The 26,868-nt window shown below is 37.6% G+C and overlaps 1 protein-coding gene across 8 annotated transcripts in view; it reads left to right on the top strand.

Annotated features, from left to right (window-relative positions):
- MYSM1 (Myb like, SWIRM and MPN domains 1) overlaps positions 1–26,868 on the top strand; it is a 43,537-nt gene that overhangs the window by 9,503 nt on the left and 7,166 nt on the right. For 4 of the 8 annotated variants that reach the window (XM_036348660.1, XM_036348657.1, XM_036348656.1 and 1 more), the window contains exons 4-17: positions 2,175–2,252; positions 2,344–2,367; positions 3,440–3,518; positions 6,602–6,700; positions 7,123–7,892; positions 11,730–11,860; positions 12,964–13,067; positions 14,503–14,580; positions 16,930–17,018; positions 21,499–21,553; positions 21,890–21,940; positions 22,609–22,683; positions 23,295–23,483; positions 25,200–25,332. In XM_036348660.1, the coding sequence (XP_036204553.1) occupies positions 2,175–2,252; positions 2,344–2,367; positions 3,440–3,518; positions 6,602–6,700; positions 7,123–7,892; positions 11,730–11,860; positions 12,964–13,067; positions 14,503–14,580; positions 16,930–17,018; positions 21,499–21,553; positions 21,890–21,940; positions 22,609–22,683; positions 23,295–23,483; positions 25,200–25,332 (1,955 nt within the window). Of the gene's footprint in view, positions 1–2,154; positions 2,253–2,343; positions 2,368–3,439; positions 3,519–6,601; positions 6,701–7,122; positions 7,893–11,729; positions 11,861–12,963; positions 13,068–14,502; positions 14,581–16,929; positions 17,019–21,498; positions 21,554–21,889; positions 21,941–22,608; positions 22,684–23,294; positions 23,484–25,199; positions 25,333–26,868 lie in introns of all 8 variants that reach the window. The other 4 variants (XM_036348664.1, XM_036348658.1, XM_036348659.1 and 1 more) reach the window with 4 other exon arrangements.

Below are 26,868 nucleotides of genomic sequence, written 5' to 3'. Positions count from 1 at the left end.
TTAATGAATACTTAGTTACTGGTTCACTTCCAGATGTGGAAACAGAAGTAATGAGAGTAAAAGCTATGTCAGCTCTTGGAAGACAGGGATAATATTTTCTTCCATCTTTGTCATCAGTACCTAGTACCTAGTATAGTGCCTGACATCCACAATATACAGGCAATAATTGTCAGTGAAGAATATTTCTGATTAAGTTATTGTAAAGGCCAGTTTTAAGACGTTTGAGAGAGGCTTTCTGGTAGATTTGACCTACGTGTTTGTTAGTTTTATTAGGGTAGAGGACAACATTGAGCTCTTCTCTGTTACCTTGAGAAATATGAAGACAATTGGTTGTCCTCAATTACCCTGGACGACCAATCAAATTCATCCATTACATTCTCCATATGGTCTAGGAGAAAAAGAATTAAATGAAACATTGAGGATGTTTCTTCTCTTAGCCACTTCTAAAAGGGAAGATAAGAGGAACTAGCATTTATATAACACATTTTATGCAGGTACCATTTTGTGAGATTTTACATGTAATATTTAATTCATATAACAACCCTGTGAGGTATAAATAATTTTATCAAAAATTGTACAGACCTGAAAAGGGCTTTGAAAGGAATTGATTTAGCTAGGATTCAAGTGTGACTTTCATGAGTATCTATATATATAAAAAGCCAGCAACCAGAACGCAGTAACAACAGAACGACCCATTGCTATGACGCCCACTGCAGCCAGTAAACCTGATGGATCCGGGGCTGGGGCCAGCTGGCCAACCTCCCATGGCCTCTTCCCTTGGCCGGCCCTGCCCCCAATGGGCCCCCACTACCCCCATCGACCTGCAGCCCCTCCCTTGGCCGGCCCCACCCCTGATTGCCCCCTTACCCCAATAAGGGGTGGAGCCAGCTGGCCAACCTTCTGCGGCCCCTCCTCCCACCCGGCCCCACCCCAGATCAGCCCCTGATCAGGGGCAGGGCCGGCCGGCCAACCACCCATGACCCCTCCCCCAGGCCCCTGGCTCCCCATCGGCCCTCGGCCCCTCCCCCCAGACAGCTCTACCCCCGATCAGCACCCCCACTCCAATCGGGCAGAGCCAGCCAGCCCATGGCCCCTCCCCCAGACCACTGGCCCCCTATTGGTCCCCTGGACCCCATTTGGGGGTGGGGCTGGCTGGCCCACCACCCACAGCCCCTCCCCATGGCCGGCCCCACCCCCAATCAGCCGCCACCACCCCAATCGGGTGGGGCCCACTGGCCAATGCCCATGGCCCCTCCCCCTAGCCATCCCAGCCCCGATTGGGGTGGGTCAGCTGGCCAACCGCCCGCCATCTCCTCCTCCTGACAGGCCTGGCCCCAGTCTGCCCCGATTAGGGCTGGGCCAGCCAGACCTCACCTGTGCACAAATTCGTGCACTGGGCCTCTAGTCCTATAGTAATAAAAGACAAACATGCAAATTGACCATACTTTTGCTATGCCTTAAGCCACGCCCATCAGCCAGAGTGACTATATGCAAAGTAACCCAACCAAGATGCTGCCGGCAGCCACGGAGCTGGAGCGAGCAGGAGGCTTGCTTGCTCCAGTGATGGAGGAAGCCAAGGTTCCCCACCTGCCGCAGCCCAGCTCTGAGCTCCACTGAAAGCAACAAAGTTTCAATTATAGAAGCTAAACAAACCCCAGATACCTGCTTTCAACCAGCCGTGGCCACTGAGCTGGAGTGAGCAGGAGTGGGTTGCCCCTGGCGATGGAGGAAGCTAAGCTTTCTGCAGGTCTCCACTAAAGGCAACAAAGTTTCAATTATAGAAGGTAAATAAATCCCAGAATAAAAAGGAGAGGCTGGGAGCTTATGTCGCCAGGGTGCTTGGCCAACCTAAAAACGGCCCTCAGCCCCTCACCCAGACTGGCCAAGCACCCCAGTGGGGAACCCCCACCCTAAAGGGAGTGTGGCCAGCCTGAAAACAGCCATCAGCCCCTCACCCAGGCTGGCCAAACCTCCATGGGGTGAGGGTCCCCACTGGAGTGGACATCCTCCGAGGGGTCCCACACTGCAAGAGGGCATAGGCCGGGCTGAGGGACCCCCCGAGTGCACAAATTTTTGTGCACCGGGCCTCTAGTATAATATAAATGCCTACTTTATATGAGCCATGTAAAAGTTATGACTTCATTCTTGTTAAAGTTTCCTTAATAACTACACAGGTATTATTTATCTAAAAAATCACTTCCAGAAAAATTCTGGCTTGGTCAAAAGGAAGATGATAAAAAATATATGAAAAGGTAAAAATTAATTTATACTTTTAAAAATATGAACAGTACTTTTAGAAACTTCACAAGCTTCCTTATTTTCTTTTTTCATGTGGTGGTGCAGTCTGCAGAAAACAGCAAAAATCATGTATGTACTTATGTTTAAAATTTTAAAACCTTTTTTATTAGTTAAAAGTTATAAGGAAATTAAATAAAAATTATAGTTGGCTTGTGGAAGAGCTTTCTTGATCTTGAGTTATTCAAAAATATAAAATCAAGATTTCTTGTATACATTGGAATGCCCCAAGGTAATTTTATGCTTCTATTTTCCAGAATTTCTCTTTTGGTGTCATCAGATTATGGAAAAGATGGTTTCTTAGGAATTTGTGGGGAAACTTTTAAAATCTGCTATTTAATGTTAGGAATTGACATGATTTCTATTGCCCTGTCAGTTAATTTTCAGTCACTTCAAACAAAAATTTAATTTGAATTTTTAGTTTTCAAAAACTTAAAGAAACTATTAACTATTTTATTTAGTGTTTATGAACTTGCATGTTTATGGTACCTTAAAGGTAAGGCTAACAGATATGCAATTGCCAAGAGTTTGAGCACCAAACAGACTTTGGCTTTTGCATTTTGCTAAATAAACAACAATAAAAAATGAAGTTAATGAAAAGATTAATGGTGTGCTTGAATTAAATTAGTGAGCCTCATCACTCTCTTAATTTCTTAAGAGACTGCAGTTTCAAAAGCAATAAACATAATGCCATAGTTTGGTTTTTTTATTACTTTTCTGGCTTGATACTTACATGGTATGTGGAAGAATCAAAGAGATAATATTTCTGGAGTCAGTTTAAACTTTTACATGCCTTTCAGGAGTTGGATGTTTTAATGTCTGCTGTTTTATGTCCAGCATAAAGAACCCTATTTGTTTGTTTTCACACTGACTTCCTTTAATGTCTTTTAGTGTTATCTTCACTCAGACTCAAGGATTATGTCTTTTGGGGCTCCAATCATCCTGAGCTAGAGAAGTATATGAGACAGGGTAAATCTGTCCCCTCATGTAGAGGCTGCAGCCTTTTTCTTCTTTTCCTTTTTTTAAGTTCTTAGACTCAGAATATTGAATTTAGTTTATGGCTATCTATAATCTTTAGCTGCGTAAATATGGAATGTTCCATTTCAGATTTTTTTTTTTTGCAATTCCTTTTTTCCCCCCTTAGGGTACAATCTCCTACAAAACCAGCCAGTTTCTCAGTAAAGTGGACGATAGAAGAAAAAGAGCTGTTTGAACAAGGGCTGGTAAATAGAGCAATTTTTGACTTATAGTAAAATAATTCTAGAAGCAAATATTGATAGAATTATAAGGTTAAATTAATTTGTAGAGACCAGAAATTTCTTTTTAATTACAGTGATCATATCTATAGTTTTTCTATAGATAGAATGGTGATGTATGTAGTATAGTACAAGAGAATTTAACTCACTTAAGTTAATAAAATATTAAAATAGATTTGGATTAATTTTTGGATAGTTTTTACCCTATTTTTATACTAGTAAAACCCCCAAATTGAGCTATTTCTTTAAACTATCTAGTTTAAAAGACAAAATTATTTCGTTATCTGTGTATATAGAACTGTCTGTTTTGGGTTGAGTTATTTTTTATTCAGATATTTGGCATTGTGCATATAATCTAAATATTTCAGCGGATGTAATTGAAGACAAAACATGTTTCTTTTTGCATGAAAGTTTCACTGAGACCTATATAAATGTCTACAAGTTATATAATGGAAAAATATGCATGCCAATTTCTAATTCTGAAAATACTTCTTAATATGAAGACACTTTTAGTAAAATATTCAGAAAAGTTTTTTTAACTATGGGGAATAGGTTATATCATTTCCTTTGAAGGAACATGTTACCCAATATTATACTAAATTAATTTTGAAATTATATATTTACATTACATATATAGGATGTTTATATAATTATGTAGGATTCAGGAATGCTAATTGAAGTATTATTGATAATGTTTCTACAGATGGTGAGAAATAAATGTGCTTGTAGTTTTATAGTTAGTCATTACTATGACTTTCATATATTCTGTGATGTTTTTATATAAATATCTAAACTATCCTTGAACATTTTATCTCTTCCTGAGATTTTTATCCTGTGCTGTTATATTTTATATTTTTGTATTTTAGTCTGTTGCATGATTATCGTTTACATAATCTAACTAGCCATTTATTTAAATTGTCCCTTACTGAAGACTCTACACACACACACACACACACACACACACACACACACACACACACCAATGCAAGTGGGTTGTGAATTTTAGGTTATTATTGTTGACATTGGTAGTAGTTATAGGAGCTACATCTGCATGGTTCAAAATTCAAAAGGTGCCTAAAGTTTATAGGGTGTTAAGTCTAACTCTTGTCTCAGCCTTCAGTTTTCTATGCCCGAGATAATCATTTTAATCTGTTCTTTTGTGGATTCTTCCGGAGATATTTATCCCAGTATAAGAAAATGTGTATTTATTTATATACATATGTAGATATCTATTTATATACATAATCAGATATTTTAAACTTAGAATGGTTTCCCACAAAAACAAATGGAACTATTGGTTGTATTTTAACCTTTTGATGTAGTTTGCTTATAGACTGAATTTTCTCAGGTTTGAGAGAAGGGAATTATGTGGTACTGAATGATGAAGGAAGATTTTTCCTTCCTTTTCGTGGGCATAAGGCTCTCCCTTTGCTCTATTTTAAAATTAATGAATGTTTTCTTTGCTCCTGTTGTTAGTGTCCCCTCTGTGAGTTTCATAGTGCCCAAGCCCTTAGAGTCCCTACTGGTCACACTTACTATCTCCAAAGTGCTCCATGCTGCCAGGTTACTTGCTTGACTTTATCCCACAAGAAAGATAATGAATTCTGCAGTAAGTTGATCTCTGCTAGGTGTTAGTTAAGAGCAATATAGATAATTAATTTATACTCACTAGTAATTTACCCTGAAATATTTTCAGTTTTAAGAAATTACCCACATATCAGATTTTTCTCATGAGTACCACAAATAATTGTATAAATTAAGGTTTATCATTTGGGTCAGATGTTTGAAGATGACTTGCTACCATAAGTCATGACTGCCTGGCCTAAAGCCTGCCCTGAGGTCAACTCCCCTGAGTTGTGGCTGGGGTTTTTTGTTGGTGGTGGTTTGTTTTTCAGAGCTTTAAGAATTCTAAAAAATTAGAATTGTTGACCTGCTTTGGGAAGTAGAGAGTATCTTGTGTTAGAGATATTATAAAGGAGGTTTATGTATGTATCAAATGATAGACTTGATACCTAAAAATCCCATTTAGCTTTAAAATTATATTTCTTCCTTTCTGTACTTCAGAACACACCGGAATTCCCTTGAGTTCTTAGTTTTTCTCACCACAGCTTAGTGTTAGTGGACAACTTTGACAGTAGATGGGTGTAGGGAGGCGTTGGTTGCAGCTCTCTTCATTTGTGATTCTTAGTAAGTCAGTTCACCGTGATGTCTTCATAGAGTATAATGGATATTGTAACAGATGGAATCTGGGCAAGAGGATATTTTTAAATTAGTGTCAGAACATATTCAGTTGATTGTATAAATGGATGCAACCTGCCTCCGTTTCAGATACTGTTTTTTTAAGTTATCTTAAGATTTGGAACATCATAATGTGCAATCTGAATACATATAGTTAGGAATACATAAAAGTAATATATCTTTATTTAGATAGCTATGAAAAGAAAACTAATTTCTAAACCATTTTGGTCAGTTGTCATTAAGTCTGGATTCTATAGGGTGTCCCAAAATTCATGCAAGATTTGAATTTTGCATGAGCATTAACAACAACAACAACAACAAGTAAAAGCCTAATTTTACTTGGTTTATTGAATAAGATTCTAATATCTGTTGCCCTTTGATTTCAATCCCTTCAATTTGATAAGCATTACCAAGTACCAATTATGGCCCAGGAGCAGGGACAATGAAGACCAATGAAGACCACGGCTTTGTGTATGTGCCAGCAAAGCTGTGGAGGCCATTTACCCGATGTGCTATTCCATACATAACCCTATACTGTATACTTTATGAGTCAATAAAAAATTTACAATTTTTAATTATAAACCTGTGTTTTCTATCAAAATTACTTATGTGTGAATTTTGAGACACCCTATAAAAGAAGAATGTGGGCCTTGATTTTAAGTCTTAGCTATATATGAGGCTTCATTGTGTGCTTTAGAAAATAAATGAAGATGGGTTTTAATTTTAGCTTGCTTTTTTTAGTGTGACAGTTGCTTAGAATATTAACAAGTCAGTTCAACAGAAGCAATTTCTTTTTCATTTTGATAATATAGGCTAAATTTGGCCGAAGATGGACCAAAATTGCAAAGCTAATTGGAAGTCGAACTATTTTACAAGTGAAGAGCTATGCCAGACAGTACTTTAAAAATAAGGTAAGCAGAATATAACTATCCTAATTGATGATAATATTTTAAATAAAATTAGTAAGAAAAAGTAGTTTTTAATTCAGGTATTAAAGTTTTAATGTTCAAATTTTTTTAGTAGAAATATTTTATACCCATAAAGTACTCTACAGATATTTATCTTAAGAATCTCAAAGCATATCTTCAGTGTTATGATTGTTCCTATTGAATAGATATTATATTATTCTACTTGATTTCATACAGTTAAATATGTATGAAATATTAATTGCTCATTTAAAATGTAATAAACACTTTAAAGAAAAGAACCATAAAGGTACAATACACCAGTGATGTACTCAGTTTAATAACATTGTATTTATTCTGCTTTTTGTGCCAGTTATTAAGTTTTCAAATTGTAATATTACTGGGGTTTTATCTTGATTTTTAATAAGGTAAAATTAGATGGTCCAGAGAAGGAAACACCAAATCAGAAGAACAGCAGTGATTTTCAGATTAAAAGTGAAGATGAAAGCTCAAAGTCATGGACCCCATCAAGTTTAAGGGGACGTGCTGATCCCAACTTGAATGCTGTAAAAATTGAGAAGTTATCTGACGATGAAGAAGTAGACATCACAGATGAGGCAGATGAGTTGACTTCTCAGGCACCTCAGGAGAATCCTAGTAGTGATATTTTATTAGACACCCCTAATAGTAAAAGTAATGAAACCTACCAAGGAGAATGTATTACCTCTGACAGCAAGGAAGATCCCATTTCTAAATCTTCCAAGGAATATCTTCAGAATTCAAAGCACGTTGAGATGGAAACACTTTCAAGCTCAGGAATTAAATTTTGGACTGAAAAACAGAGCACCAGTGGTAAAAAATCAGTTGAATTAAATGATCAGAAATGTAATAAACTGATGAAAAACTGTGATAAGCATAATGGAAATGGAATAGTAGATGATACCAGGCTGTTGCCTTCTCCGGAGCCTTGTGAAGTTCAGAAAGATTTGAGTGATCATGAAATGCTTTTTCATTCTTGCCAAATGGAGGAGGAGCACCATGTGGAAGAAGAGCTTAAGCCACCGGAGCAAGAAGTAGAAATAGATAGAAATATTATTCAAGAAGAAGAAAAACAAGCAATTCCTGAGTTTTTTGAGGGACGCCAAGCTAAAACACCAGAACGCTATTTGAAAATTAGGAATTACATTTTGGATCAGTGGTAAGGAAGAATTATATTATAGATACTGTTTTAAAACTTACGATATTCTATAGTATTTTAATTAGGCTTATGCAGAAGTTAGTATTTTATAATGCTAATGATCCAGAGAACTTTAACATACTGTATTTCAATAAGCATGACTTAAAATTTCTCGTAGTGAACTTTTTGGGGAAAGCTTTGGTAAACATTGTTATCTATAGCTATCTTAATCCATCTCTGTTCATTAGAGTGTTTGGGCCTGGAAAAAGGGGTAGATGATTGCCTTAAGAAGTACTTTCTTAGGGCGTTGTTAGGAAGATATAGAAAGCACTACTGTTCTGGAAAGGGGATAGCATAACATCTTTCCCAGTTTATCCTGTACTTTGAAATACAAACAAAGAAAACTTCCATGACAGGATAATGACATTCTAAATAGCTGCCTTAAGTGCTTTCAACTTTGAACCTCTGGCAGATTGTTCATTCCTTCACCCAGCTTCATCAGGAAACAGGATTTTTGATATATGCAGCTTACCCTCTAAAGTGTCAGTCCCTTTTACTTAAATTATTTAGTGGGGATTGGGGAACAAACCAAAAAACTTCCCACCTTATTAGCCTAACTGCTCTGAAAGTAATTTGAATTTTTCATAATAGCTTAAGACATCATTAAACATTCATAATTGTTACTGCTTCAGGATTGTGTAGGACCATCTTTATAGAGGGCTTCTGCTACAATCTAGGAAGATTACCAAAGGAAAACAAGGCTATTAAATAGGTAACCATTTTGCTGTACAATATTGAGTGATTTGGCTTTTAAGGATAACTATATTCTAAGAAAGATTTTCTTCTTGCAGGCAGTTTAAGATTGCTAAAAATATAAGTTTGGGTAAGGGTGGAATCAAAGTAAAGAATACATATAAACAACAACTGATATTGGCATAGTGCTTTACAGTTTACAGAAAGCTTTTCTGTGTCATCTGATTCCTTACAACAATCCTATAAATAGGCAGCTGATATTTTCTCTACTAGTATTTGATAAAACAATCCTGAGGTCAGGAGAGGTTTACAACCAGTCGCTGACTTCAGTGCAAGTCTTGACACTATAAATTACTCTTTCCATTATTCCATATTGCCTAATTCACACTATTAAAAAAGATAAATTAAATTGATACCTAATTTTGATTTTGGAAATAAGAGGATGAATGGCCAAAATTTGGAAATAAGAGGATGAATGACTTTAAAATAACTCAAAAATGTCTATATGAATCAACAGTGAGTATTTACTGTTACTTTAATCAAATTTCATTTGTTATTTTGAATTTTGGATTCTATGAGGCAGAATAAGTTATAGAGACAGTATAAATTATATAGCAGTAGTTTCCTAATGTCATTTGCCTTAGTTTATGAAGCTAGTGAAAGTGTTGCTGTTTCAGTAGGTGAGAAAGCAAAGAGAAAGGTTTTGAATAGGAACTCAGATGTCCTCTTCAAAAATAGAAGAGAGAGTGGTAAGGGACTGGATGTGGTATTTAAAAAAAAATAGAAGGGAAAATTAATGTTGTCAAAATAAAAAGAGGTCTGCTTGACTTGTTTGTAGCTAAAAGATCCTTTTCATAAAAGCACATGCAGCCCTGACCGGTTTGGCTCAGTGGATAGAGTGCCAGCCTGCGGACTGAAGGGTCCCGGGTTCGATTCCAGTCAAGGGCATGTGCCTTGATTGCAGGCACATCGCCAGTGGGGGTGTGCAGGAGGCAGCTGATCAGTGTTTCTCTCTGATCGATGTTTCTAACTCTCTACCCCTCTCCCTTCTTCTCTGTAAAAAATCAATAAAATATATTAAAAAAAAAATAAAAGCACATGCAGTCAACTCCCTGCTTAGGGGAATTTAATAAAAATAGTAACCAATACCATTATTGAGTGCCTACCAATGCCATGCTTGTATTTAAATCATCTCCAATCCTCTTGACAACCTGTTCTCATTTTACAGATGAGAACAGTGAGTTTCAGAGAGTAAAAGGAAGTTGTTGCAGGTTACTATAAGTGAAGATAATATCCAGGATCTGTAGTCTTGACTTATTATTTTCACACTTCCAACTCAGGGCCTTGACCTAGACTTTTCATTCTGCCTTGGATGTTTTCCCCTCCACATCTTGCTTCCTTATCTCATTTAGGTCTGCCCAAGGGAAATTAAAGGCCTTCTCTAACCACCCTATCTAAAATAGCTCACATACATATCTCCTTCCTCTCATTCTCTTACCCTGTTTTTAATTTATCTTCATAGAATTTATTACCACTGAAAATATTATATTTTTATTTATTGTCTCTCCCCTCTCTCCTCTTACCCCCCTCCCAGTGATAATGTAGGCTCCACACAAGGACAGATTTTTTTTTTTAAAATCTATTTGTTCATTGTTAAATCCCTAATGTTTAGAACAATGCTTGGAATACAGAAGTCTCTTTATTTGTTAGGAAGAAAAGATTGAATGAATGAATCATCATTATATCATGAACAGATATTTTGAGAGGCTTTATCATTTGTTCAGCACTGTACTAGATTACTAAGTTCTGCTTAAAGCCTGTGATTTGGATAATTGTTAATGACATTAATTCAGTTTTTAGACTCCAGTTTTTTGGTAGCCAGTTATACCATGCTCATTTCTGCTTTCTTCTTTTGTGCCGTTTGTTTTCTTTTAAAACATTCAAAATCTCAACTTTTCAATGGAACTTTAAAACCCACATCTCAAACTACTTTTTACCATTCCTGAAATTTTACAGGATTTATTATTTCAAATATGGTTTTTGCTTAGAGAGGCCTTCCCCAAATACCCTATCTAAAATAGTCTATGCCTATTTGTCTCACTGTATCCTTTTTTCTTCCTAGCACTCATTGCCACCTGTACAATAGATATTATTCATTAATTTATTTGACTGTCTCCCCATTAAAGTAGTTGATGAAGCTAGTTAAAGTGTTGTCAGGAAGTGTTAAAGTAAGGTCAGGAAATTGATATTATTCATCTCTGTATCCTTAGTGCCCAGAACAATGCCTGATTCAGAGGATACAAAATAAAATAAATATTTGTAGGATAAAATAAAGATTGAATAAGAAATACCTATGTTATATGATTTATCTGAATACTTGGTTTGTAATGTCTGTTTGCATCCTGTCACTTAAAGTGAGTGCTTTAATTTCTCTGGCCTTTTTGTTTCTCATCTCTAAAATGAGAATAAAAAAATCTATATCTTATAGAGTTGTTGGTGAGGATTAAGGTACAACATCTGGCATAAGGACTTAAGTAAATATTTACTGCTAGTATTAAGTTTTCTATTACTCTTACACTTTATATTGTACCATCTAGCATGGTACATTAAATATATTCAGTAAATATATGTTTTATTATATAAACCTTTCATTTCTTTCATAATCTTTGGGCATTTCTTGATTTTTTGGGGATCCCCTATAATTTCTGTTTTCCACTGAGAGTAATCACTTCATAAGTATTGGCATAATGATTAAAAACATATAAAATTAAGTGCCCGTTTTAGTCAAGAATTCAGACTTAAATTTGGATCTATAGATAAATGAGCCTCTAATTTAAAAGTCCTAGGATAACTGGCATCTATTGAATTTAATATTGGGAAAGAAGTAATACTTATAAAAATCACACTATTAAGTTATTGTGTCATTTATTTTATCTCAGAAAAAAAGTACACTTGGGTATAATGTATTAGTATTGTATTTACTACACATTTACATATTGAGAGGGGTAAATTTTTAAGATATTTCAAATATTAAAAGTTTTTCCCAGAAATCTTTTTTCATGTTTTTATTTACCCCAAATAATTGTACTTCCATCTCTTAATTAGGGAGATATGCAAACCGAAATACTTAAATAAGACCTCAGTACGTCCTGGCCTGAAGAACTGTGGGGATGTTAATTGTATTGGACGGATTCATACATACCTCGAATTGATAGGAGCAATCAATTTTGGATGTGGTAAACATAAAAACCCAACAACATCTTTTACTTGACATTTTTATCTTACGGCACCCATTCATTTCTTTGATGGTTAGAATTCAGGTAGATTTAGAGAGATTCTATAACATTTTGGAATAAATGTATTGGGATTTTAATAAACAGATTTCTGTTGATTAAACTGTATTTCCCTTTGACCTACAGTGAAAATTGGTGGTATAATTTTTAAAGGAAATATATGCAGTCTAAGTAGTAGAAATAATTTAAAAATACAGTTCTTTGTCAAGTAAAAGTAAAATTATTTTATGAAAAGTCTAATAATAGACCATTTAATTTGCAAATATTGTGTTCATGCCAGAAATACTGTCTAGCAGTGTTTAAATAAGAGAAATAATTAATGAGCCTATACACTTAAGTGTAATAAAAGTGCCAAAATATTTTTCATGGAAGAAAGTTTTTTCATCCTACTTTTTCTCAAATATAAGAGTTAATGAATATGTATATTTTTAAATGTGTTCTACCCCTTTATGAACATGACATAAACTTTTTGAAGAAACATAGTACCATAGTTGCAAAGTGACAAAGTACTAAGAACCTTGCAACCCATGGTTTGAGAAGAGTGTTCTGTAGTCTGTCTTTGGAAAGATAACTAACCAGAAAACATCCCATCAGATGGTTTTGTTTTATATAGAGGTAGATAGAATTTACAGTTTGCTCTGAGGTCTTTGTTTTAGTGTCTTTGTTTGCCCAACGCACTATTAGGACTGGCTTTTCAGGAAAACTAAGGTGTCCTAGTTTCCTCAGCCACTAAAAGAAAAATGAAATCATGTTTTTTGTATTAGACTTCCTAAGTTAGCAAAGTGGACTTAATTTAAAAAGTTAAACAAATTACTCATTTCCTAAGTATCACATTTTATTGAGATTTCCTTATAATAAACTATAGTATTACTTTTATGTGAGAACTAAGTGGCACATAAAATATGATTGCGGAGTAGGATAGAAACATTGAAGCTCTGGTATAAAGAAACTTGGAAATTGGCTTACAATATATAGTCAGTGTAGATGTGTCCTCCTTTTTAACAAATGAAAAAATAGATTGTTTTGTTTTCCCTAAATTCCAATAGAACAGGCTGTATATAACAGGCCACAACCAGTTGATAAAGTACGAATCAGAGACAGAAAAGATACAGTAGAAGCATACCAACTTGCCCAGCGTCTGCAATCCATGGTAAGCAGTCACCTCTCACACTAAATGATCTCTCCAAATCACTCTTTACCCTGTTAAGTAAGGTATGTCTGCTCTTCAACTGCTTGACAAGTGGCCATTTAGTGGAAGAACATGTTTTCTCTTGTATTTTACCTTGCCATTCACTTTACTCTTTCCATTCAATTTCACATAGTTTATAAGACAAAAAACAAACAAAAATCCTCAAATTTCACTGGCAACGTTTAAGTGTAATGTTTTGCGAAAGTGGCCTTAGACTGCTTGCTTTGATTCCTAAACCTAACATTTTATTTACACTGTACAGTGAAGCGCTTTTTTTCTCTTTAATTTATTTTTTGTTTGTTTAAAATTCTTACTCTAAGATTCAGCCTTTTGGAATAGTTATCGAAAATATTTTAGCCTTTACTTTTTTAATTCTTGAGGTTAGTGAGTTTTACAATAGTTTAAAAGTCATGAATTTGATTTAAAAAATAATCCAACAAGTCTCCTAAAAGGCAGAATCAGGTTGTGAACAAATAAATAGGTTAAATTGGTAATAGGTGAGATAAAAAAGAATAAATACTTAAGTGAATATCTTTCTTAGAGTATTTGGGCTGAAATCAGTTCTACCTAGATTTACTGTAAGAAAGGATGTTTTCAAATATAGTTGCTGGAGCTATTGCTAGTCAGACAGTGACCTCTGGCAAGCTAGTCCATTTAAAGGGTTTACATGGAGTTTGCAAAACTGGATATTAGTAATGCAGTTATCCAACTTTGTAATTTTTTACCATTTGTATTAACTAAGCAATCTTTTCCTTTCTAATACTGAAATATAATTATTTTGCTTCTAATTTTCAATATTTTCCCTAAGTTTTCTGCCACCAGTGATAGAACAGGTAGTCATTTTCTTGGGGATTCTTTTTGGTCTTAAAATTATATTTCTTAAATGTTTTTATTGATTTTTTAGAGAGATAAGAAGGGAGAGAAAGAGAGAGAAATATCGATGTGAAAGGGAAACATCGATCAGTTGCCTCCCATATGTACCTCGATCGGGATCGAACCCAACCCACAACCTGAGTGTGTGCCCTGACCAGGAGTCAAACTGGTACTCTTGAGTGTATGGGATGATGCTCAGCCAACTGAGCCACACCTGCCAGGGCAGTCTTAAAAATACTTTTCGTTTGAGTGTTTTAGCTCCCAAATGGTGAAAGGAAATGAAAATTAAAGACGAAATCCCAGAATACAGAAAGTCATCACTGTTTTATTTCTGAGCAGAGTGCTAACTATTGAACATTAATTAATAAAATTAAATTTAGTCAGGCATTGCTGATCGGGGATTACAATATATTAATGGAGGAAATGTTTTTTGGAAAATCATTTTTGTTTTTTTAATTAAAATGTGCTGTGATTTCTCCAAGTGAATCTTGTTACCTTTTGCTTTATTTTAACCTCATCACAGCGCACAAGGAGGCGTAGAGTCCGAGACCCATGGGGAAATTGGTGTGATGCAAAAGACTTAGAAGGACAGACGTTTGAGGTAACCTTGACCTTTTCAAATGGCTCATTAGTGAAAGTTGTTTTGTCAGTACATATTTGTTTATCTTAATGCCACAAATATTATATTTTAAAAACATATACATATATGTATGTCTCATTTCCATGTTGTTTTGTCTAGAACAGGGGTGGGCAAACTTTTTGACTCGAGGGCCACAATGGGTTCTTAAACTGGACCGGAGGACCGGAACAAAAGCATGGATGGAGTGTTTGTGTGAATTAATATACATTCAAAGTAAACATCATTACATAAAAGGGTACGGTCTTTTTTTTTTTTTTTTAGTTTTATTCATTTCAAACGGCCAGATCCGGCCCGCGGGCCGTAGTTTGCCCACAGCTGGTCTAGAAGTTACTAATAAACAGCAAAGTAGAAGGGTTTGGTGGTGCAGTTAACTGGGAATTGGACTCATTTTCAGAACTTTGATTATCTATTTCTACATTCTGCTCTCTAGCTCAAGAATATTTTCCAGGGTGCCGGGAAGTTGGTATGCCGAGTTCATTTCAGTAAACATTGCTGAATGACATTCTGATACCCAATTAAAATATTGTCCCAAGGATTAGACATAATGCAAATATTGAAGTATTATTTCTACTAATAAAAACTACGGTCCTAAAAAGAAAATAAGCAATGAATGTGTATATGTATACACCCACACGCATTTTACATATATAATTTGTTTATGAACAGCCAGTGTAGTATAATGGTGTCATGAACAAGGGAGCATCCCCAAAAGGAGCCATTCACACACATTTGTGTCTTTCCACAATGCCAGGTTTATTAGGGAGACCGCCCAATAACCCAGTAGAGTGACACACACATATTACACAGAGAGACGGAGCTTGTGCTATAGAAACTAGGAAAGTGAGCACCCTTTTCAAAGTCCTAGCCTTTGGTGGTGTCCCCAGATGGAGAGGCGGGTGTCGGTTTTGAGCTAGGCGGCTACAGTGATGGCACACATCTGGTGAAATGGAAGTCTGGCAGGGCTCTGAGCGAGACCTGTGGTACAGCCAAGCTTAAGTGTTGGGTCATCAGAGCTCTGAGTTCTTACCCATCAGGGGTGGAGGTTCCCCTTTCATATCAGTGAGTTCTTAGCCAAGTGTCCAGACTTGTGGTTTTGGCCATCCAGACCCCTCCTCAAACTTGACATACACTTGACATAATTGTCATGGCTGACAGTGACTCCACGTTGGATTGTCAAAGGTGTCCAAAAAGTCCTCTCCATACAAATGGAAAATGTGAAAGTACCTCCCTCAAACGATTGTTGTGAGAATTCAGTGAAATAAATGAAATAAGGTGTATGAAGGTGATAAATGTTAGTCTGTTCTTTTTTTCACCCGCTCCTTCCCCCTAACCTCACAACTGAGCACAGTTCTAGGCACAACAATTAGTAATCATGTGTTTCCATTGCTTCCTGGCCTTTTGGCTAAGATCATGTGTAATAATACATGGTTCCTGCCTAGAAGTAACTTAGATTAGTAGAAAAGATAAAGCCTGTGGTTAGTTCTATAATATTGTTCCGAAGAAGTATAAGGTCCTCTCAAATGATATGATTGGGAAGTTTTCACAGAGGATGTGATGAGCTAGAGAATCTCAAAATGTAGAATGTAGGTTAGGTCATTCCAGGCTGAGGGAGCAGCACAAATAAAGGTATAGACATGGAAAAATACTAGAAATGTTCTGGGGAAAAGTGCATAGTTCATTGAGGCTAGAGTGTAAGGTTGGTAATAGAAAAGGAATGAAACACTTCTATTTACATAGGACTTAACCATGTATCGACACTATTGTCAGTATTTTACAATCATTAACTAATCTTCACAATAACATCATGACATAGTTATTATTACTGTAGTTGTTCCCATTTTAAATACTGTATGAGGAAACTAAGACAAAGAAAGCTTTAGGAACTTGCCTGGGGTCACCCAGCTAGTAAGTAGCAGAGCCAGGCATTTTACCTCCAGAATCAGCTCTTTATCATGACCACTGGGATGTCTCTCAGTTGTGAAAGAAAACTCAATACTTGCTGACTAGAAATGGGAAATAAGAAGGAGGAAAGACTCGGGTGATTCTGAGTTTTTTGACCCAGGGTACCATTAATTGAAATCAGTAAGTCAAGAGAAGGAGTAAATTTTAAGTTTTGTATGGCTATATATTTTGGAACAATTTTAACCACATTATTCAGCATTTCTGTTTATTAGTAACAAGAAGGAGACACACCTATCAACTTTGTCTTGTTCTCACATGCCCTTAAATATGGTTTTAAAGGAGTATTTTTTATTAATTCTACCTCTCAATGGCTAATGGATCCATGATCAACTGGTGTTCATATTTTAGCATCTCTCTGCTGAGGAGTTGGCAAGAAGAAGAGAAGAGGAAAAATGCAAACCTATTAAATCTTCAAAAGTCCAAAGACCAACAAAAAGGTATATAAATGTGATTCTTTAACTTATCATAAATGATTAGAAAATGCACAGAAAAATATTTGAAATAGTTGCATTGTATTGTTCACATTAAGTAAAAAAATACATATAAAAATTTTGAAATTTTTTATTTCATTGCTTATCAATTTGGGACACCTGGAGCACAAGTTTTAAATTTGTTCAGGTTTAGTGAGTGTAACCTATCTTGAAGAGGGGACTTGTTTATAACAGATGGTCATTTAACTCAGACATTATGAATAGACAACCTCATGAAGTGACTGGTTCTCTCTTTGGCTGGTGCTGATTGTTAGCAATGCGGTTTTTGGTCATTTATAATCTAAAATTTGTAACTTGTAACATTAAGGGTCCCCAGGTGAGTTCCATGTGTTGATTTTCTAGACCCCTCACTTTGTGCAGATGCCCCATTGAATGAACTATAGTTTTGTCAGTGTCTCTTTTAAAACAAGACATTCAAGCCCTGGCCAGTGTACCTAACTGATTAGACCATCGGCCCATGCACCAAAGGGTCATGGGTTCGAATGTTAGTCAAGGGCACAAGGCCACATACTTGGGTTCAGGTTCACTCCTCAGTCCTTGGAGTGCATGTGGGAAACAACCAATCAATGTGTCTCTCTCACATCGTCTCTCTCTCTTCTCCTCTCCATCTCCCTCTCTCTCCATCTCCCTCTCTCCTCGCTCCCTTCCTCCATTTCTCCTTTCTTCCTCCCTCTACTTCTCCTCTCCTCCCTCCCTAACTTTCACTCTCTCTAAAAATCAATGGAAAAATCCACTGGTGAAAATTACTAAAAAAAAACCCCAGAAAAAACAAAGAAAACACAATATCCAAGAATGCCACTAGGTCATTTTTGAAGGAAAGAGCCCTGATACTTACCAGTTATTATGTCCCTTAAAGCCTTTATAAGCCTTAGGTCTTCATCCTATCTAATAATAGACAAACATGGTAATTGACCGTACCTTCGCTACACCTCCCATTGGCTAATCAGTGAGATATGCAAATTAACCCAACCAAGATGGCGGCCGGCAGCCACGCAGCTGAAGCGAGCAGGAGGCTTGCTTGCTCCAGTGATGGAGGAAACCAAGGTTCCCCGCCTGCCACGGCCCGGCTCTGAGCTCCGAAAGCAACAAAGTGTCAATTATAGAAGCTAAACAAACCCCAGATACCTGCTTTCAGCAGGCCGTGGCCTCAGAGCTGGAGCGAGCAGGAGCCCGGCTCTCAGCTCCAGTGACAACAAAGTTTCAATTATAGAAGGTAAATAAATCCCAGAATAAAAAAGAAAAAAAGGAGAGGCTGGGAGCTTCAGATGCCAGCCAGCCTGAAAACAGCCCTCAGCCCCTCACCCAGACTGGCCAGGCACCCCAGTGGGGACCCCCACCCTAAAGGGGGTGTGGCCAGCTGCAAACAGCCATCAGCCCTTCATCCAGGCTGGCCAGGCATCCCAGTGGGGACCCCCACCCTGAAGGGGGTGTGACCAGCTGCAAACAGCCATCAGCCCCTCACCGAAGCTGGCCAGGCACCCCAGCAGGACCCCCACCCTGATCCGGGACACCCTTCAGGGCAAACCAGCCGGCCCCCACCCGTGCACCAGGCCTCTATCCTATATAGTAAAAGGGTAATATGCAAACTGACCCTCACAGCAGAAATACTGGGAATGACTGGTCACTAAGACACACACTGACCACCAGGGGGCCGATGCTCAATGCAGGAGCTGCCCTCTGGTGGTCAGTGCGCTCCCACATGGGGGAGCTCTGCTCAGCCACAAGCCAGGCTGATGGCTGCCAGTACAGCGGTGGTGGTGGGAGCCTCTCCTGCCTCCTCAGCAGTGCTAAGGATGTCCGACTGCAGCTTAGGTCTGTCCCCACTGGCAAGTGTACATCCCCCGATGGCTGCCAGGCTGCCAGAGAGATGTCTGATTGCCATCTTAGGCCCAATCCCCCAGGGAGCAGGCCTCAGCCAGCAGGTGGTCATCCCCCGAGGGGTCCCAGATTGTGCGAGAGGGCACAGGCCAGGCTGAGGGACCCCGCACCTCCCCGGAGTGCACAAATTTTTGTGCACCAGACCTCTAGTTTATAAAATAACAGTAATAGCTAATACTGTTAGCTATGTTTTAAGCACTTAACGTTACTAACTCACTTAATCCTCATACCGACTCTATGCAGTAGTTAATATCATTCCCATTTTATAGCTAAGGAAACTGAGAAGCACAAAGAGTTTGGAGTAACTTGCTTATACTTGTCACTGATGAGGCTATGATTTAAACTCAGGCATTAAGGCTTAAGCATCCATACTCCTGACCATTACACTACAGTATATGTCAAGTTATAGTTGTGGGAATAAATTATGTGAGATAAACTGTTATATAGTCATCCATAACCTAGAACTTTTCATCTAGTAATCCAGACAATCTAAATGTGAGTCTTCTATTTATTATGATTATCAAATCATTGTTCCAGTTTGTCAGGATTTTTAAATCTGGATCCACTTTTTTGTTGTTAATCCTCACTGAAGGATATTTTTCCATTGATTTTTAGAGAGAGTGGAAGGGAGAGAGAGAGACACAGAGAGAGAATCATTGATGTGAGAGAGGCACATCGATTGGTTGCCTCTCGCATGTGGCCCTGGTGCCCCAACCAGGGCCAAGATGGAGCCTGCAACCCAGGTATTTGCCCTGGACCGGAATTGAACTATGGACCCTTCAGTCCGCTGGCCTACGCTCTACCTACTAAGCCAAACCAGCTAGGGCAGATCCACTTTTCTTATAATAGCCTCTGTAGTTTTGAATCATCAACATGTCAGTATGCTTGAGCATTACTGTTTAATCAGTTAGGTACTACAGTTAACCCATATTTCTTCATCTATGCAGAAAAGTAATGATAGCAGATGTCTTGCTTACATTTAGATGAAATATACTTGAGTCATTTTGAGTCTACTAGTTTAGCAGATCCTTCCTATCAAAAATGAAATATAGGTCTACTTATCACAACTTCTATTTTCACGAACCCATTATTATCCTTAGTAGTCACCTTTTCACTTGCTAAAGGCTCACTAATCAGCTATTTAAAAATCTTTTCTAGAATTTTTCTAATATTCAGCATCTGATTCCTCTGTTTCTAAAGTCTGCTTATTTTGTGTTTTGAAATAAGATCAATAATTGCCTATTCCAAGGCTTCCAATAATTTTCACATTCTCTGCAACTCCTCAAAAAACATGGACAGTGATTTCACATCATGGTTCTTTGGTGCTCTGGGATGCATATGTGCTCTTGCTATTTTCTCATCTATCTTGGCCTTTAGTTTCTTTTTATTCATGTTCATAAAGCATTTTCTAATTTGAAAATTGTTCTTTTTTAATAAATGTTTTTTGGATGCCTACAATATGTGAGGCACTGTTCTAGGCCCTTGGAATGCAGTATTCAACAAACAAGGTACAGTGTGTGTTCTCCTGGAGCTAATAGTCTCAGGTAGAATAGGAACAAAATAGTTTCACTCTTTTTCAGTTGTGTTAACATGAATATATTCTTCGTTTGTTTATCTGAACATAGAGAAACTTTTCATTCTTTTTTAAAAAAATATATTTTTATTGATTTCAGAGAGGAAAGGGAGAGGGAGAGAGAATAAAAGCATCAGTGATGAGAGGGAACCATTGATTGGCTGCCTCTTGCATGCCCCCACTGGGGATCGAGCCCACAACCCAGGCATGTGCCCTTGACTGGAATCGAACCCGGGATCCTGCAGTCTGACGCTCTGTCCACTAAGCCAAACTGGCCAGGGCAAAACCTTTTCATTCTTAATATATTTCTCAGATCTCAATTCTTTACTGGCCAAAGCCTTTCTATCATTTCTCTTCGATTGGTTAACATATACCTTGTATCTGGACTTGCTTAGGTGCCCCTCGTCCCATCTTTTTTTTTTTTTTTGCACTTTTTCATTTTAAAATATTACTTTATTATAGAACTTTCTGTATACATTCATTTCTTTAGCAGAACTGTTTGTCATTTATTCATTAACAAATATTGAGTCCCTACTCTATGCTGACCATATTATTATACGGACAGAAATGTTTTTGAGAAACTTCCATCTTTGTTGACATTTCTTCCAGGTCTCATGTCAGGAAATTGGTTAAATCTTCATTGAATTTTTTGAAATCTGCTTTGAGTGTAGGATACATATCTGGCCATTTTTAATGCTCTCTTCTTTGGATATTTAAAGAAATTAGGATAACAGAATTACTTTCTCCCATAAGTCCTGTCATTCCCCCCGCCTTTTTAAAAATCAAGTCCAAAAGAGCAGTGCTGCTTTCAGAAGGGTTGTATGGAACATTTTAAGAAAATTTCCTTGTTTAATATTTTTCTCTCTTAGACAGTAGGTTTTAATTTTTGATACACATTTTCAAATTTGTAAATAAATGTTATTTTCCTAATCTTGTTAGATTATATTAGAAATAAATGTTTTTCTTCTTTTTCAGCTCATTTGATCCCTTCCAACTGATACCTTGTAATTTTTTCAGTGAAGAAAAGCAGGTACTACTTATGCATCACTGAATGACCATACATAATGCCCTCCCGTCAGACATGAAATACTTCTTCAGTGTGTGCAAGGCATATTATGTATAAAAATAATAGTGGGCAAGGCCGGGTATATTAAAGGTTAGATGAGTACTACAGATGGAAAATGAGAGGGTTTTAAATGGTAAATTGTTTTTGAAGTTTCGTTCTCACTGAGTTTTGATTGGTAGTGAGACCTTGGTATGATAGGTGATAGGTAAAGGAAGAGAGGGTGGACATTCCAGTGAGAGAGAACAAATCTCTATTTTTATGCTCCCCCATTTTTGTTGTGTGTTTTTTTTTATATTTCAGGAGCCATTTCAGGTGAAAGTGGCTTCAGAAGCACTTTTAATAATGGATTTGGTAAGGATAATCTATTGTGTTTACTTAGTTATTCTGATTTGTATTCTTGTGTATTTTTATTGCAGGCATAAGAGAGAGTATGGAAGACCTGTATTTTGGATCTTAACTATCCTCTTTTACAAGGAATCTAAAAATAAGTCTTTTCTTTTGGAGAAAAGCCAAACAATTGCATGTTTCCATATTTTAGAGAAAATAAATTAATGTGAGTTTTTGCAGACTGTTTATCATCATTAACCCTGTTTTCATTTCCTAGTGTCCTTTGTCTGCTGCCTTCTAGATAACTACAACAAAACAATACTCATAATTTGGAGTTGCTTTGTACTAAACTACCGAGACTCCATAGTTGTATGTTTGTTTATGGTCTTTTCCTGTAGGATGTTCTTGAGTAACTTTTTACTTTGTATCCTTATATCTTTCCTAAATAGGGAGAGCAAGTGGTATCTTGATTTTGTAAGTGAAAAAGTAACATCATGGAGTGTTTGAATGCTTGGTTCAAAGCTTTGCAGACTGCAGTGCAGATGGGTCTGAAATCTAAGTCTCTGTGCTCTGAGCCCAGCATCTAGTTCCTCTAGCATACTACTTTATATTAGAAATGCATAAGTGAGTTTTATTCTGACATTTTTGTCCGGTGGTTTGTTTGGGCTAAGTCTGTCTTGTATCTCTTTCAGCATGCTCATGTGTCTATGGCAGAAGTGATTGGTCTCTTAGGAGGAAGATACTCAGAAATTGATAAGATAGTCGAAGTAAGTTCTCAATTTTAAAGACGTTAAAAGATTTTGTCCTACTGCCATACCAAATATTTTTATAGATTTCGGTGACTTCACATATGATGTGAATGAGAACATACAAATGTAGAAGTTATGTATTCCCAAAAGTGACTTAACATTCCATCTGTTGAGTACCCGTTTATGTTCCTTTACCACTGAGAAAGAGGGAACACTCTGCCAGACCTTAGTTCCTAATTGCCTTCACCAATAAAAAGCTATAATCCCTACGAGGCCAGGAAGCATGTGGAACCTTATAGTTGAAACTTGGTGTGCATCATTCTGTTGAAATTATTATCATAAATAATAGGGGTCACTGAAAGAGTATATTGGTACAGGTATTAGATGGGCTGACCTGAAAAGTAACAATTATTATGACCTTGTTTAATAGAAAGTGGATTCTGAGGTCCTAGCATACAATCACATTTTTGGAGTATAATTCATTTGCAAGTTAAAGGCTGCCTATGATTGTAATCAAATAAAAGGCTTGGCTTTAAAATGTTTCTGTGTCTATGTGAACGAACTAAAACATTTAAGTAGTAGAATTAACAGAATTTCAGTGTAATCATACAAGTTTTAATCCTTTTTAGGTCTGTGCAGCAGAACCATGTAACAGTCTGAGTACAGGACTGCAGTGTGAGATGGACCCTGTCTCACAAACACAGGCCTCGGAAGCCTTGGCTGTCAGAGGCTACAGTGTTATTGGCTGGTACCATTCTCATCCTGCCTTTGATCCCAACCCTTCCCTACGAGATATTGATACTCAAGCCAAATACCAGGTGTGTTATGGGTCTTATATGTATGCATTCTGTAAATGATTGCACATTCTCCCCCTCGTTGCTTTCTATTACATAAATGTACTTTTAAGGTTCCTAGCAAAGTATTGCGTTTCTGATGTACTGTACATCTGGAGTATTTAAATAACTTGCATTTTTTTCTGATTACTAGAGTAATATATGTTTATTTAAATTTTGGAAAATGTTTAATACAGACAAGCCATCAAAGTAACAGTGATAATTATTCCCAGAGCCTTACAATTTTTTTTTCTTAGAGCAGTGTACTAGTCAACTTACTTTGATCCAATTAACTAAATTTGATTTAATTGGGTCACTTTGATTTAATTGGATCAACTGGCTAATCACGTGCCCCCGCCCCCCTGATCAAGTGCCCTCTTCCAGCTGATCATGTGGCCCCACCCCCTTGAGACCTTGGATGGTTTCTGTTTCTGGGGTGCCATCTCCCTGGTTGGTTGTCTGGCCCTGCTCTCCCACCTGTCAACAGTGCCTTTGCCAAAGTACTTACAGAAAATCTTTTGTGTGTGCTGTCTTTTTTTCTTTCTGCTGGGACTGTGACAACTGGTATTGAAAAGGAGAGAGGAGAGCAGTGGCCCGTCTAGGGTCCATGCAAGAGATCCAGAGGGGCCTGTGCAGTCCCTGGAAGGCTCGGGGAGGGAAGGGTGGTGAGGCGGGGGTGCTGACTAGTGAGTGGGAATCCCTCAGGGCAAGTGGGGGCACACACACAATCACCCCACACTCCTCTGTGAGGAGCAGCTGTGGCCCATTGTACAGGTGAGGCTACTGCAGCCCAGAGAGGGTGAGTGACTTCCTTGAGGGCAGCCGGCAGTAAAAGGGCAGAGCTAAAATTGGAACCCTCTGATAGCCCACGTCCTATGTCTCCTTTACCTATGACCTCTGTGTAAGTGGCCCCTCACCCTGTGGCCATTTGTTCTGATGGGCTAACCCCTTTCCCCCATCCCCTCTACTCTACCTCCAGGGGACAGAGGGCCTGTCATTGCACCTGTGCCTCTGGGCAGCTGCTCTCTTTGTCCCTGAGTCATTCCCAGCTGGTAACGTTGGTGGAGTCTGGCTGCACTGGGGTGAGGGTCTTATGTGGAGAACGCCCCACCTCCCCTCGCCTTCTGTGGCTTAGATTAAAAAGTACCTTTATTTTTCCTTTGGCTTCTGCCACCTGCCTCCACTGGCAGATTTTGTTTTACTAGTACATCGAAAAGAATGGATTCAGAGTCTCCAAAGCGGCTGACTTCCTACATTTGCTCTGTGAGACGTGGCTCTGCCCCCAGAGCCTTTAAAAATTGGTGGGTACAATTAGGACAGGGACTGGGAATAATTGAAATAATCAGAAACATACATTTTGCATCTCTGAGAAATACAAAGTTTTGTTTTATTCTGCAATTTTATGCTTTTGCCATAGGCAGCTGTTTGTAAATTATTACCATATTGAGAAAGAATATAGCTGATGGGTTGTGAATATAATTAGTAAATATATTCATGGCAAATAAAGATTTTTTTTTAAGGTTGGCTGAACACATTTGGCCTGAAAACTTTAGTGTGGAATGACTATAGAAGACATTTCATTTAGTCGCTCTTTGGATCTGAATTTTTAACACACCTTTTTGTTTAAAATGTTGGTATGGATAAATACTGACTTTTAAATTTATGTAGTTCAAACTAATTGTACTTTACCTTTTATTGTAGAGTTACTTCTCCAGAGGTGGTGCCAAGTTCATTGGAATGATTGTTAGTCCCTATAATCGAAACAATCCTTTACCATATTCCCAGATTACCTGTCTGGTTATAAGTGATGAAATTAGCCCAGATGGCTCTTATCGTAAGTTTTCAACAAAAACAACTTCACCCTCTTTCTATCTTTACTTCTTAGAATTCTACAAATCAAAGAATTTACAATTATATGAAACTAGTAGATGGAAAAGTTAGTGCCCTCAACAGGGGAATCACTATTTGCATGCCACATAGTACAATCACCCTTTTGCCTTTCATGATATCCATCTAGATTCCAGTCTCCACTGTCTTACTGTGGTCACTGCGCAAAATGATTACAAGTTGGGAAGAGGTATGGTCAAGCAGTGTGTGTTTTAGGTTCTGGAAGCACTGCAGTAAGCACAATTCATACAGACTGGCTTTCTCTGCAATGGCCTAGAAATGAAAAAAAGAAAAAGTAAAATGACCACCCTACCTACCAGCTCTCTATGACCTTAGTTTAGGCTTAACAGTGCCTAACTTTTTATATTTCTTTGCTTCCATTCTATTACAAGAAAGAATTTGGTTGGTTTAGTCCATCATATGAATTGGCTCTTTTGGGATTCATTTCCACTTATGGTCCAATTAACTGGCCGGGAATTAGTGTAGCAGACTAGGGAAAGGAAGTGTGGATGGAAGGGAAGTGATTAGAGGAAACTGGACATGTCTAGGATATTTATTCTGTCTTATTTATTCTAACTACCACGGCTCTAGTGTACTGTCTTCTCTAGATACTGTCACTGCACATTGTACTCCTCCCTGTTAGCTCATGAGCTCCTTGAAGGTAGATACTATATTATCCTCATTTTTCTATCCTCAGTTTCTAGCACAACCTGGCATTAAGTGGGTGCCAAGTGAATGTTTATGAGATTAATTTCTCTTTATTCTTAATGGCATTATGTGCCTTCTGTTTGATAAAGACTTCTCAGCATTACCTCCAGTTATTCACTATTAGTTGCTCTGTTCTTTGTGCATCTGCTACACTGTTTTCTGTCTTCATGGTCGCTTTGTCTTGGTAAATGGTAATTTATTTAGCATGTCTCACTAAACTGTGAGCCCCAGAGAGCAGGAACTGTCTTCTTTGTTTGTGTATCTCTGGTAGCATTTAATCGATTGCCTTGCACCTGGGAAATGACCCCCACTTTGTAGATTTTTGTAGAATGAATAGTATTGACATTAACTTCAGTTCAAAATGCACATAGCGCATATATACATCATTCTTTAGCCAGTATAATTGTACAAAACATTAAAAAGGAGGAATCACAGTTAATTTGTTCTTAATTTAGATAACTTATTAATCTCACAATCTGGATTTTGGGAGTGAACCTCTACTCTGATGTTGCTCAATACAGTAGCTACTAGCCACATAGAACTATTTAAATTAATTAGAATTAAATGACCCAAAACTGGACCAAATAGTGAGCTCCAAATTAACCAAACTTACTAACTTGGAAGAATTTCCAGGCATGGCACAAGGAGGAGAAACCCACCCAGAGCTAGGCTGGCTCTGAGTTGAGGTGATGGAGGTGAGACCAAGGCAGCTAAATTTACAGGACAGAGGGCCAGAGATCCGAAGATCACAGATTGTAGAAGGTACAAATTTAGT

The sequence above is a fragment of the Myotis myotis genome, unplaced genomic scaffold (assembly GCF_014108235.1).
Source record: "Myotis myotis isolate mMyoMyo1 unplaced genomic scaffold, mMyoMyo1.p scaffold_m19_p_2, whole genome shotgun sequence".
NCBI lineage: Eukaryota > Metazoa > Chordata > Mammalia > Chiroptera > Vespertilionidae > Myotis > Myotis myotis.
The sequence above is the reverse complement of the archived record's forward strand: the minus strand, read 5'-3'. Positions and strand labels throughout refer to the sequence as shown.